The sequence below is a fragment of the Onychomys torridus genome, chromosome 8 (assembly GCF_903995425.1).
Source record: "Onychomys torridus chromosome 8, mOncTor1.1, whole genome shotgun sequence".
Lineage (NCBI taxonomy): Eukaryota > Metazoa > Chordata > Mammalia > Rodentia > Cricetidae > Onychomys > Onychomys torridus.
In genome coordinates, this window is record NC_050450.1 from 47,711,672 (window position 1) to 47,726,356 (window position 14,685).

Here is a 14,685-nt window from a genome sequence, read left to right on the forward strand (position 1 = left end):
GAGCTGTCTCTCCAGTCAGAAGCTCTGATTTTGATGAGGTTGTCAGTCTTATTAGATTTGGGACCAGCTAATGACCCCATCTTAGCCAACCAGATCTGTGAGGTTTGATGTCCGGTTATGGTCACATTTTTATTTTCAAAACAGAGCCTCCTAGTTAGGGTTTCTATTGCTATGAAGAAATACCATGACCATGGCAACTCTTATAAAGGAAAAACATTTAATTGGGATGTGTCTTAGTCAGTGTTCTTTTGTTGTGAAGAGACACCATGACCATAGAAACTCTTATAAAGGACAGCATTTAACTGGGACTGGCTTATAGTTCAGAGGTTTAGCTCATTGTCTTCATGGTGGCAAGCAAGGCAGCATGTAGGCAAACACAGTGTTAGAGAAGGACTCTGGCACCATCTTGACTCACAGGCAACAGGAACTAGCCTTTCTCACTGGGCATGGTTTGAGCATATATGAGTCCTCAAAGCCCGCCTCCACAGTAACACACTTCCACCAATAAGGCTACACCCACTCAAACAAGGCCACACCTCACAATAGTGCCATTCCATTTAGGGGCCATTTTCTTTCAAACCACCACAGGGTGGCTTACATTTTCAGAGATTTAGTCAATTATCATCATAGTGTGAGTGGTTGCAGGAAGACATGGTGCTGGAGAGTGAGCTGAGATTCCTACATCTTGACCTGCAGGCAACAGGAAGTAGTCTGAGATACTGGGCATGGCTTGAAAATATATGAGACCTCAATATAATTATATATAAGGAAGTGTCACACAAGAGCACATAAAACTTGGGTTAGCTATTGAAAATATATAAAGCCCACCACCCACAGTGACACACGTCCTCCAACAAAGCCACACCTCCTAATAATGCTATTCCCTATGAGCTTATGGAGGCCGACTGAATTCTCACTGCCATACAATGCTACCTTTGTGTAGCCTTGGCTGTCTTGGGACTAGCTCTGTAGATCAGGCTGGCCTTGAACTCACAGAGATATGCCCGCCTCTGCCTCCTGAGTGCTGGGATTAAAGGTGTGTGCCACCACTACCAGGCTATGGTCACATTTTAAAGAACTGGAACTTCAATGTCTGATGTTTTGGAAGGACAGAATTCAACCCAACAGTGAAGTTAGCTATTTAAACTAGAAACACGATAGAAACTTTTTTTTCACTTCATTTATCTGGATAAATTTCCATATGGCTTCATGAAGATCTAGTTTGGAGCACAACACCCCATAGTGCCCTCACCGTCATTTATCTAGCCTCTCATTCAGTCAAGAACTTTTAGGCAAGTTTCTCCACTTTTCACTGGTACAGATCACTCTATAAAACCTACGCTTGCATATATAACTTTATGTGTGCGTGTATTTCTTTCACAATAGATCCCTAATGTGGAATGAACAAACTAAAAATTTTAGGCATTTTATATATTATTATTTTCCTCTCTTGAACTTTAGTGTAGCATCTCTGGTTGCACATTTTAGTCCCATATCCCCTGTGTTATGGAAGTGTCACACATGAGCACATAAAACTTGGGTTAGCTATTCTAACACCCTCCCCTCCAGCACTGTTAGACCCATCTCTGACCCTGCTCTAACTTGCTGAGCAGGATTCTTCCCAGAGATTTCCCAGTAAGTTCACAGAGGGCAGTTACACATTCCCACTACTTTCAGTTCCTTCCTTGTCTTGGCTGTATTGCGTACCTTAATAAACTTGCCTGAGGATCAGAGGACAGAGCCAGCCACTAGATTAGACATAGCGATCAGATGGTGGTGGCACATGCCTTTAATCCCAGCATTTGAGATCTCATGCCTTTACTTGGGAAGCACACATACCTTTAATCCCAGGAAGTAATGTGGCGGGGCAGAGAAAGATATGTAAGGTGTGAGGAAATAGGAACTCGCTCTCTTTAGGCTGAGGATTTCATAGAGGTAAGAACTAGTGGCTGGCTGCTCTGCTTCTCTGATCTTTCAGCTTTCACCCTGATATCTAGCTCTGGGTTTTTTTTATTAAAAGACCATCTAAGATTCGAACAACACTTGACTTTTCCTTTTCTTTCTTTCTTTCTTTAATGGGGGGCAGTTATCATCCCACCTTCCCCTCATTCTGAGTGTGTTGAATTAGTTTTCTGTTCTAAGGGCCTGGACTGTTTTTCTACTTTTATCTTTATCATAATCTCTTCCTCATGGAAGTTTCGTTGACCCTGGTCTTCCCACTGACAAATAGGAAGCTTTCACTGTTTTTCGTGTAATTATTCTGGTCAATAATGTTATCACAATTATTCGTTTATTCTGTGTAGGGTGTGTGCATGCATTGGTGGGTGTGCATGCCATTGCATGCGTGGAGAGGTCAGATGACAACTTGTAGGACTTTGCTCTCTTTCTTTCCTCATGTGAGTCACGGGGATCAAATTCAGATCATCAGGTTTGGCAGCAAAGAGCCAAATCCACCTCACCAGTCCTCAAATAATTATTCTGATCTCTACTTTTCTTACTTAAACGTAGAGATATAGAGGCGAGGGCTGTAGCTTAGCTGGTAGTGTTTGCCTGGGTTTGATCATCTGCACCTCTTAAATAGGTGCATGTTTGTAATCCCAGTACTCCAGAGGTGGAGGCAGGAGGATCAGAAGTTCAAAGCCACCCTAGACTATGCAACAAGTTAGAGACCGTCCTGGGTTATGGGAGATTCTGTCTCAAAAGGAAACAACAACAAAAAAAAGAGAATAAAGGGTTGGAGAGATGGCTCAGCGGTTAAGAGTACTGACTGCTCTTCCAAAGGTCCTGAGTTCAATTCCCAGCAACCACACAGTGGCTCACAAACATCTGTAATGAGATCTGGTGCCCTCTTCTGGCCTGCAGCCATATATGCAGGCAGAACATTGTATACATAATAAATAAATAAATCTTTTTTTTTAAAAAAGAGAGAATAAAAATAACACTTCTAGCTTGAGTTTGTAATAATGAAATAAAACAATCATACTTGATGCCATTGTCCCACACAACAAAGTCTTGATAATGTTAGAACTTCTTCGGTTTCCATCATGAGACCATTTTGTGAAACAAAGCAGATTGCTGAGAAGTAGGAAAATTAACTGAATGCAGCACGTAGCAATCTGTGTTCAGGACCTAGAACGAAGTTCTCTGGTGATTAGTGAGCTGCTGTGATGTAACACCTGAGAAAATACACAGAAGGAAAGGAGGGTTGGTTTAGGTTCACAGTGTGAAGGTGCAGTTCATGGGGGGGGACCACAGTGGGGGGAAACTCTGGTTCACAGTGTGAGGCAGAGCTCATGAGGGGGACACAGTGGGGGAGGGTGAGGTTCAGTGTGAGGTGCAGCTGGGGGGGGGACAGTGGGGGTGTGAGGTTCACAGTATGAGCTGCAGCTCACAGGTTGGGGGGGCACAGTGGGGGAGTGTGAGGGTCACAGTGTGAAGATGCAGCTCATGGTGTGAGGGGAAGCCCAGTGAGGGAATGTGAGGCAGCTGATATGTTGTATCCACAAACAGGAAGCAGAGAGAACAATGCTGTTCCTCACTTGGCTTTTTCCTTTTCCTCCAGTCTGGGACCCCAGCCCATAGAATGGTGCCACCCATGTTTATTTAAGGTAGGGTTTTGCACCTCAGCTAACCCAATCTAGGAAATTCCTCACAGATATGCCCAAAGATTTGTCTTGAAGGTGATTCTAGATCTTGTCAAGTTGATATCTAAACCATCACAGGGGGATCGGCTGGAACTGAGATGTTGCCAGTGGGTGGGCTGACAATATGTGGTTGTTTGATTTTTCTAAACATTTTATCATGCATGAAGCTTACTCATCCCTCAGCCTCAATGGTTACCAACATTCTAATCATCTGGCTATGACATCACCCTCTTTTCTGTGATATTGGGAATGAAACCCAAGGCCTTACACATCTTGGCTTAGATTCAGGTGACTCCGTGACAGTGGGAGATTGTTCATCTCTGGGTGGATCTGGAAGCAGAGGGCATGGGCCTGAATTGGCTAGAGTTACAAGGCCCGCCCTCTAGTGACCCGTTTCCTCCAGCCAGGCCAGACTTCCAGAAGGTTCCACATGTCCAAACAGCACCACCAACTGGGGCCCCAGTATTCAAACATGTGAGTCTGTGGTCACACATACTTAAAGCACAACACTTGGCTGTAGACAATGTTCAACTTGACCCAAGAGTAGAGTAAATCAGAAAGTTTTGGACTGTTGTGAGGTCCCAGAGGTAAAGGCTCCCGCCATCAAGCCTGACCACCTGTGGAAAGAAAGAGCCAACTCCACGAAATTGTCCTCTGATCTCCACAGATGTGCATGCTCTGTCTGTCTCTGTTTCTATATCTGTTCCTTTGTCTTTCTCATACAATGTAATAAAAATTAAAAATTCTCATTCTACTGGTATCAATACAAATCAGTGGCTTTCTGCTCTGAGAAGGACCAGACAGGTGGATGGGAGGTGTGACAGAGAGTGGGTGCTGGAGAGGAGGGTGAAGTCACCCCACCTTGCCTGGCCCACACAGTCCCTGGCCCCTCTCTTGCCACATGATTGTAAGTTAGAGCAAGTCACCAGAAGTCAGAATCCCAACTGAGCCTGAGTCTGCTTCCACCATACATCTGTTCTTCGACTCTCAGGGAGACAGTTTCATGACCTTTGATTTCCAGCCGTGACAGATGTATGGTACGTGTGGCCTGCTCTCTTTGCCAGGGTGGTGTCAGGATCCAGATGGCTCTCTGCAGTGCCAGAGGGTTACAGTTAGGGGACTGAGGGTGGGGTGTTCTTTCAGATGAGGAGGTATGGAGGAGCGTCCGCTGCCAGGGAGCAGCCGTGTGAGAAGTGTGGATGGATGCACCCGCCCGTTTGCTTTTCTCTCTTTTTTTTGTGCTCATCCAAGCAGAGCATATGCTGAGACCATCGTTCCTCTCTCCCGTGGGACCCAGAGATGTGGACTCATGCTTCAGATTACAGTCAAGTGCTGATTTCTGACCTTTCAGTTGGAGGATGCAGCTCCAAGCGGCCAGTAGTGCCTGAGAGAGCCTGGGCACTGAGCACGCTTCCCTCTGTCCTTCCTACAGGTTGGTGAATTCCGGCCTTACTTCCATATGTTGTTCAGCTCTGACCTCCGTGCTCAAAGCCAGCCGGAACCTCACACACCTCTACCTGCGAAACAATGCTCTTGGAGACACGGGGCTCCAGCTCCTCTGTGAGGGACTCCTGCACCCCAACTGCAAGCTGCAGATGCTGGAGTGAGTTCGTGGGTGACTGAGGTGTTGGGAATATGTGGTGTGAGGGAGACTGCACAGTGACCATGAGGCAAATCTGAGCCTGAGGCGTGAGGTGTCTTTCTAGATGGTGTAAAGCTTAAACGTTTCTGCCAACCCCAGGCCTCAAAACCACAAACAAATTCACATGGTATGGCATTGGTATTTTGTGGAAATCTGGAGGAAACAGCATTTTTAAAATGTCAGTTAACATATTTCTGATACTATTTTGGTCTGCACCATCCAGTACATTGGGAAAAGAAACTTCCGCGGAGGGTGGGGTGGGGGTGGGGACAACAATACTGTATAAAGCTGTTTCAGGCTGCTCATTCCCAGGCTTTTCATGCATGGGAACAATGCAGGCTAAGATCTTGGAGAGCAGGAGGGATGGATTGTTGAGGATATTTTCTTTACATCACCCTCCTTTTTTTTGAAGATTAGACAACTGCAGCCTCACCTCACACTGCTCTTGGAGTCTCTCCAAAATGCTGACCCGCAACCGGAGCCTTCGGAAGCTGAACCTGGGCAACAATGACTTGGGTGACCTGGGTGTGGTGATGCTCTGTGAGGTTCTGAAGCAGCAGGGCTGCCTTCTGCAGAATCTACAGTGAGTGCATTCTGCAGAGCTCCACATGAGGGGGTCAGAGTGCTGAGGGGAAGGTGACCACCAGATAAAATTCAGAACTTCCCTGGATTAATTTGCAAGTGAGGTTAGATGGTTCTGGGCCAGTTGTTGCAGATTTTTAAAAATACAGCGCTATAGGAAAAGAGATACCCAGCAGCATCCAGATATTCAGGCTAGATTCAATTGGATGTGAAAAGACTTTCCATCCTGGAAAAAACCCAACAATTTCTTACAAATAAATGCCGGTCATGTGGCTGCTTTTCATTTAGACTTGCTTTTCTTTAAGGATGGGAAGTTTTTCACACTCAATTGATTCCCGGGTGGTTTAAAATCTGGAAAGCCTAGAGCAGAATGAACAAGAACCAAGAAAAGATGATTCATAGACAGCCAGAGCCATATGTCAAGGGGTCCCGGACGCCTCCGTGAGCTTGTAGCTCTTAGTATGAATGGGACCAGATCACTGGGAAGAGAGAGCTGGGGATACAATGGAGCCCAGAGCGATTGTCATGACTGAGCTGGGGGCTCAGGCTCAAAATAGCCTGGGGATTCTTAGATGTAGCCAGCTTGTATTAGTTAGCAGCGAAAACAAAACAAAACACTCTCGATTAGGTGACTTACACAGCAGGAATTTATTTAACCACAGCTCTAGAAGCCAGAATGTCTAGAACGAGGCTCGGCTTATTTAGTTGCTGGAAAAGGGCTCATTTTCACTCGCAGAGGACTGACTGTTTCACAATGTGCCCACACTCCAGGTGAGGCAAGGAGAGAACTTGTTCCCTGATGTAAGGGTTCTAATCCCGTCACAAGGACTCTATTCTTACACTTTCATCCAACCCCAGTCACCACCTGAACACCTTACCTATCACCACATTTCAGGATAGGACTCCAACACACGCGCATTTTGAGGGTGTGCAAACAATCAGTTCACAGCTCAACCAGACGCTGTTGGAAAAGAAGTAGGACCAGTGGTCCATTTCCTTAGTTAACTTTCAAGGACACGTTAATAAAGAGGGTGAATTCGGTACTTGAGCTGGCTGTGGTGGCTCACACCGATAATCCTAGCACTCAGGAAGTGGAGGTAGGAGGATTTCTAATTTTAGGAACAGCCTCACTACATAACAAGATCCTGAATTAAAAAATATGTGCAGACTATTTGAGAGGCATTGCTAAGAAATTGCAATGTGTAGATTTGTAGGAGATCTCGGTTGGATAAACATATTGTAAAACATTTCCAAGACAACTGAGGAAATTTAAACATACACTGGACATTGATAGTAAGGTGTGAGAGAACATTGCAGTTATCTTATAAAAAGTGTTGGTCATTAAATATTACACAGTGAAATAACTATAAATACATGGAGTCAAGGCATCCATTCAAGTAGGTGCGGGAGGCCAATAGACGAAGCATGGTCGGCCATGGCTGCTTGAACTGTTGAATCTGGGAAAGGACAAGAGGCTCCTGGCCTCAAATTCACTAGTAGCCCAGGCTTCCCTTGAACTGTGCTACTCTTCCTGCTGAAGCCTCCCAAGGGCTCACATTATGGGTCTACACCTCCACACCAGATGAGCTGACATTTTAAAGGCCCAGTTCCCAGTTTTCTGACCAGTCTAACCCAAAGCTTTCTTTCTGTTTTTTCAGGTTGTGTGAAATGTATTTTAATTATGAAACAAAACATGCCTTAGAAGTGCTTCAGGAAGAAAAGCCTGAGCTGACTATTGTCTTTGAGCCTTCTTGGTAGGCGTGGAAACAGGACTGCCAGGTGCCAAGGCCTGCTCCGTGCCCCAGAGCATCCCATTCTTCACGGTTATAATCCCTCCTCCTCCACCATCAGGACCACAGCCAGGGTTCTTCCAACTCAGGGTCTGGAGCAAAGGCTCGTGTGGGGAGCCGAGCACGTTTTCCCCAGGGAAGACATCGATAGTGTGAAACTGCCAGAGGATGCGGCCGTCATATCCTCAGTCGGCAAGGTGTTCCCTCTTGGTGTCCTCATGGAACCAACTTATAGAACATTTTCTGTCCTTTCCTCCCCCAATGCTGGTTTTTTTAAATCTCCCCCTCCTTCCCCCACTCTTCCCCCTCATGTTCTTTACATTGTTTTTGTTTTTCTGTTAACTGACCGTACCGTCTAAGCAGCTGGCTATGCGCTAAATGGCAAGTTTGTGGTAGCCATTTATCTACTCATTTGTTTTTATTTTTATAGTTATGTTTTTTGTTTAGCTACCTGAAAACCCAGAGATTTATAAAAAATCTATTTTTATATTTATTGTATGTATGTACTGCTTTTTTAAATTAAAAAAAATGTGTCTAGAATTCTTTTATGTTATTTGTCCAAACTACTAAAAATAAATCACTTTGAACATTTAAAATACCTTTTTGCAAAATGATTCAACTTTGGTTAATGAGGGGAAAAAATGCCATCACTCAGATTTTGGAGGAGGGGTTTCAGCTGTCCCAGCGCAGAGGTCAGCTCTACACTGGGGAAGGTCAGACAGCATGGAGAAGTGATCTTAGGACATCCTCAAATAGAAGAATAACACAGAAAACGCACCTTGCCCATGGTGGACAGCAGCTCACCCGAGGTTTACCCATTTGAAGAGCAGCTCCTTCCTAAGCAGCACAGAGTACTAAATCACGAACACATACCGACCAATTGCTCTGCACACAGGAGCAACTTTTAAACCATACAGCGTTGTTCAGAGTGGAAATGTTGTTTCATATTGTCCAGTGGACCCTCTAGACTTTTGCCATGGAAATGTGGTTGGTGAACTGTTAATATAGGAGATCATGCAAGGGTCAAGCAGCCATGCCACTAAACACTCTCTTTAGATAAACTGCCCTTAAAAAACAGCCTATTTTTTTCCATTGACCTTATGCACGCCCCCCCACCCCCACTCCACCACTCTGGTGCTGATGTTGCAGGCAGATGCCACCATGCCACCATGTGATGCTGGAGCTCAAACCCAGTTCTTTGTGGATGCTTGGCAAGCATCCCACCAATTGAGCTATAGCTTCCTAGAAAGACTAATTTAATAAGGAAAGTTATGTGGTACATAATTCAGTGCAAACTCTTGGTCTGCTTAGGAGTGTGTGTGTGTGTGTGTGTGTGTGTGTGTGTGTGTGTGTGTGTGTGTGTGCAGTAGTAGTAGCAGCAGTAATGATGGTGATTGAACGCCAGTTCTGAGCTGTACCCCAAGCCTCTGTCTAGGGCTTTGACTATCTACGAATTTGCTTTCTGTATCATAGTAACCTGAATCGTGACACATATCTCCCTGTTGTCAAAATTTGACATGCATTATAAAAATCCAGTTTTTGTTTCTATTACATATAAGTTTGTTATGTAATCATGCTTTAATTTACTTGTGAGTTGAATCACTTAAATACTTTATAACTCTAAGTAAAAGACACTCTGAGGACTTGAGAGATGACTCAGTGGTTAAGAGCACTGGTTGCTCTTCCAGAGGACCTGGGTTCGATCCCCAATACCCACATGCTGGCTCATAACCACGTGTAGCTCTAGTTTCAGAGGGTCTGACACCCTCTTTGACTTCCATCGACAACCATCCATAAAATAAATTGAAAATAAGTGTTTAAAAATAGAAGTCCTCTATGCTTAGCCTGTGGCATTACGCATCCATGAAAATGGATATTCTAAGGAACCTCTATTGCTCCAAGTACCTTTGCTGCTTGACACCCAGTGCTGGAATTTAAGAATAGGCTCTTTTTATTATATTTCATCCTTTGAGGACCCAGCAATTTGTTCGGGGTTCTGCTGTATGGTTCTTCTGTCCAATGTTGTGGGGTATCCAGCTGGAGGATTCAGCCCCATTCAGGAGTTGAAGAGCTGGCTGCTGGCCTGGCTCACATGTGCACTACAGTCTCCACAGCATGGTCAGTCTTACAGATAATGGACATCTTGGTGACTCGGGGTACCCGAGACAATCACTAAAAGTTTCCAGGTATCTCACAACTTGGTCCAGGAAGATCTAAAGAATCTCTCACTGAGTTCTAGTGGTGAAGCAAGTCACTAAGCCTAGCCTTCCCAAAATAAAGAGTTTGAGATTGCCAATTAGCACATCTCAACACTCAATTCTCAACACTCAAAAGTGTGCAAGAATTAGGTCAAATCATTATATTGATCTATGCACTGATGATCTTTTTGGATGATTCTTATCATTTATTGACTTGTGCCTTGGGTTTGTACCATTGCTTACGGGCTCTTCTATGTTATTCTGGGACATAAAGGGTTCTGAGCTGCTATACAGTGATAGCTCTATGGAAATCCATTGAGGGGGGTGGGGGGAAACAGTGGTCCTGGATCTGGGACAGTCATTATGTTTCACATTTCTTAAATCAAAAATTTCCAGCTCTGTGACTTGCATTTGAGCTTTGCCTTTACTGTTAGATATTTTTCTTCTTTTCCTAATTTTCATCCATTTATTGTTAATTTACTAGGCTTGATTACATTAATAATATCTCATCAAGGCATCAGGGTAGAAACAAAGAGCTAAGTATAAAAGGATCTTCAATGTGAAAAACAAACGCAAGGTGTTGGAGGGATGGCCCTGTGGCTAAGACTGCCTACTGCCCTTGCAGAGGACTTCAGTTCAATTCCAGATCTAGTGAATCTGATGCTCTCTTCTGGCCTCTGTGAGCAACTGCATGCACACATACATACCCCTCCCCCATATATACACATAATTTAAAAACAAATACAATCTTCAAGAATAGTTTAATAAAAAGAAAGAAAACCAAATGCAAATAAATATAAGGTGCTTGCAATAGCTCCATTTCAAGCACCTTATACATGATTGTAGGATGCTTATAGGCAGCCAGTGGGATGTTTGTGAGACTCTCAGTTTCCCTGGCTACCAGAACTCTATAACAGCTGGAGCAATTACTACCACCTTTAATAATTGATTCTTATAGGAGAAGGGGAATTGCAAAGGTGATCAGATCATGAGGGTCAGGATCATACAGATTGGTACTTAAAGATGCTCAGTGTATCACCGGCATCACAGATGCCTTCTACATATGTTAGCCATAATAATCACCTTCAACATTCTTGTGTGTGGTTCTGGGGAGCAAAGCCAGGACCAGACTAGGCACCAACTCTATCACTGAGCTAAGCATCTCCAAGTTAAGCTCTTACACTTTTTTTATGTGATGCTTTATTGTCTTTAACATTGATCATGCTTTGTTGCCATATTCTCCTGGCAATATGCCCATCTGTAAGGTGAAGTGTGTCTGTTTTCACCAATGTCTCCTAGTCTTCTAGTCCCACAGCAGAGGATTTACAGTAGCCCTCAGTCAGTGGTGGGAAAACTTTCTGTGAAGGCAGTTTGAACCCACAAAGAAGAAAAGTCATCAATGGTAACAGAAGAAGAGTGCAGTCATGTCGGGTTTTTTTTTGACATTTTGGGAAAAGCACATTTATCAAGATTTCAGTCCATGAAGAACAGATGTTTATTATAGATAAGACTGTGTGTCAGGCTCATATTGTGCACATCTGGAGTGACTGCAAAGGAAGAGAAAGGCTTAAAAAGAGATAAATAGGAAACGATAGAGGAAATATAGGAAGAAGAAAAAAGGAAAGAACTAGGAAATGAGGAATCCAGTAGTCTAACACGTGAGCATCGAGTCATTTACACGATTCTTGACGCTGTATGTCTTCTTAGGATTGTGCTTCAAGAATCAACCTTACTCTTAGATGTGTGACTTAAGCATCACCACCACCTAGAAGGTGAAATAGTTTGGGATGGAATTGTTTTTTGTTTTGGGTTTTTTTTTTTTTTAAGCTTTCAAGTCTCCTAAAGAACTTATAGTTCTAAGCATTTTTCACAGTCCTGGGAGTTGAACTCAGGACCTCACACACATACGAAGCAAGGACTGTACCACTGACGTATACCCCCACCTCCCAGAGTCCTTGCTCAGCCTTCTACGATTTATGCAGCTCTCCCCAGGTTAGACCTTCACGGTCCACACAGCCTCCCAATCCTTGCCAGGAGTCTTCTGAGAGCCCCCTTCACGTCCTTATTCCTCAAGGTATAGATGAAAGGGTTGAGGGTGGGAGTGATTATGGAGTAGAAGAGGGAGATAAACTTGCCCTGTTCTTGAGAGTAACTGGATGGGGGCTGCAGGTACATATAGATGGCAGGTAGGTAGAAAAGAGAAACCACCAGCAAATGGGAAGAACAGGTCCCAAAGGCCTTGTGTCGTCCCCTGGAGGACTGGATCCTCAGCACTGCCCGAGCGATGAAGCCATAGGAGAGAAGGATGAGGGCCAGAGGGACCAGTACAAAGAAGGCCACCAGTACAGCCAGCGTGGCGTCATTCACTGTGGTATCGGCACAGGACAGCTTGATCATGGCTGGCACCTCACAGAAGAAGTTGTTCAGCACCTGCTGCCCACAGAAAGGCAGCTTCACTGTCAAGATGACCTGAACAAGGGAGTTGCCAAAACCGCTGAGCCAGGCCGTCGCCACCAGCTGCTGGCAGAGCGGGCGGTGCATGATAATGGCATACCGGAGCGGCTCACAGATGGCCACGTAGCGGTCCAGAGCCATGGCGGCCAAGACAATGCACTCAGTGCAGCCCAGCCAGTGGAAAATGGCGTATTGCACGGTGCAGCCACCATAACTGATGGTCTTCCGGGAACTGCCCATGTTGACTAGCATCTGAGGGACAGTGGTGGTGGTGTAGCAGAGGTCCAGGAAGGAGAGGTGGCTAAGGAAAATATACATAGGGCTGTGAAGCTGGGGATCCAGCTGGGACACCGTGATGATGGCGATGTTTCCCAGCATAGCCAGAACATAAGACACCAGGAGAACTACAAAGAGTGGGAGCTCCAGCCATGGCCTGTCGGAAATGCCCAGGAGAATGAAGTCCTTTGGGGGGTCCCAGAAGTAGCTCTGGTTGTCACTGCTCATGATGAGGCATGTTCTGACAGCAATGATGAATCAAGGGAGCTTGAATGAGTGACTGTCAAAGGAGAGAGTGAATCATTTCCTCATTCCATGTTTGCTCTTCCTCAGACTGCACCCTGTCTGCCCCTTCTTTATGCAGAGACCCCCGATGGGGAGTCAGAGCAGCAGTAGGTACATCTCACACCCTTCCTACTGTGACCTCTACCAAGCCAGCCGCCTTTCTAAACTTCCACCCCCCGCATGTTACAGTGGGAGTGGGGAAGGAGGCTTGCTTCAGCTGCAGACATGGTGGAAGATAGAGAGGTTTCCACGTCAGAGTTCCACACAAATTTGCATTCGGTCACGACTACCACAACTCCCACCATGCCATGTTTGACTTCTCTACAAACATACTGACAGGGACACGTCCACTGTCTGAGTCGTTTTCATTTTGTCTTCCGGTAGGGTAGAAGAAAGAAATGACACAGAGCAGGAAAAGCTTTATAAGCAAGGAGGGACTCTCTTGATAAGATCACAGCCTTCTCACCTCTGGTGGCTGAGACCTGTTCCTGTGAGGATATGTTCTGGCTCTCAGGACCACGGAAGCCCTTGTCCTATGACTCTTTGCGATGGCAGATCTATCACTTACTTAGGCAGTAAAAATAGCAGAGTTCCAGGCTCTCTGAATGCCTGGAGTAGCCAAGAGATATGCTACTTTAGCTCCTGATTTGTTCTGATCCCTAGTGAGACTTCAGAGCATGCAGTTGTGAGCATGGAAGAAAGCCCTTGGAACGGTCTGACGAAAGATCAGAATGGGGGCAGGGAGTGCCATCACTAGCAGGGAACACATGAGCTGCCATCATTGATTCATGGGACTGAGGTAGGAGACAAAGTGAAATTTGGCCATTAGGAATCAGTTCCAGTAAGCCTCTGACTGCCTGGGGACCAGAACCATCTGGAAAAATTCCTCCAATGACAGTCAAATCTGCTCCATGGATCAAAGCCCCTCTGTGTGCAGGTGCTTCATAGGCCAAGGCTCTCTGTCTCACGAACTCTGATAACTGTGATTGTGGTGATATTGTGTTCCCTAACATATTGTGTACCCTAATAAGCTTTTCTGGGGTCAGAGACAGAACAGCCACAATATTAAACATAGAGGATAGGCAGTGGTGGCACACACGCCTTTAATCCTAGCATTCCAGAGCCTGAAATCCATCTGTTCAAGGATACAGCCAAGCATGGTGACTTATGCCTTTAATCCCAGGGAGTGATGGTAGAAAGCAGAAGATATATAAGGCGTGGGAACCAGAAACTAGAAGCATTTGTCTGGTTAAGCTTTTAGGCTTCTAGCAGCACAGTTCAGCTGAGAGCTACCAAGTCTGAGGAAACAGGATCAGCTGAGGAACTGTTGAGATGAGAAAGCTGTGGCTTGTTCTGTTTCTCTGATCTTCCAGCGTTCACCCCGATACCTGACTCAGGTTTGATTTTTATTAATAAGACCATCTAAGATTCCTGCTACATGTAATAGCTTATGATGGTGCTTCAGTGCTAAGGAGAAATTTGTCATCTCTGCACCAGAAGAAAAGCCACTTTTTTACTTCCTACCCACTTCTGTTTCCACTTTCTGTAACTATTTAAAACACAGTGCTTGCCACTTAAACAGCATCCTCTCTTAAAAATCCCCATTCTTCAAGGGTTCCTATTATTTTCTCTAATAGTGTTGGTTGAAGTGCTCAACTCTGGAGTCCATGGTCTTCATTCCCTGTTGTCTGCAAGACATGATCCCAGGGTCAAGGCAGTCTGCAGCTGCAGCCATGACAGCTTGCTGCCTGACCTACTCCTGCAGGATCATTCTAGGGTCCCAGCATCCCGAGCTTCCCCAAGTACTGTGTATA

At 45.1% G+C, this 14,685-nt stretch overlaps 2 protein-coding genes across 3 annotated transcripts in view; one reads left to right on the plus strand and one right to left on the minus strand.

The window, feature by feature from the left end:
* The window catches only part of Nlrp3 (NLR family pyrin domain containing 3), a 61,565-nt gene extending 53,410 nt beyond the window's left edge, over positions 1 to 8,155 (plus strand). For both annotated transcript variants that reach the window (XM_036197477.1, XM_036197476.1), the window contains exons 9-11: positions 5,077 to 5,247; positions 5,699 to 5,869; positions 7,527 to 8,155. In XM_036197477.1, the coding sequence (XP_036053370.1) occupies positions 5,077 to 5,247; positions 5,699 to 5,869; positions 7,527 to 7,626 (442 nt within the window). In that variant the 3' untranslated portion in view covers positions 7,627 to 8,155. The remainder of the gene's footprint in view (positions 1 to 5,076; positions 5,248 to 5,698; positions 5,870 to 7,526) is intronic.
* A 3,702-nt stretch (positions 8,156 to 11,857) lies between these two features.
* Positions 11,858 to 12,814, minus strand: LOC118589987 (olfactory receptor 2B11). Its single transcript, XM_036197747.1, has one exon. The coding sequence runs from the start codon at positions 12,812 to 12,814 to the stop codon at positions 11,858 to 11,860; it is 957 nt and encodes a 318-aa protein (XP_036053640.1).
* Positions 12,815 to 14,685: the final 1,871 nt, after the last annotated feature.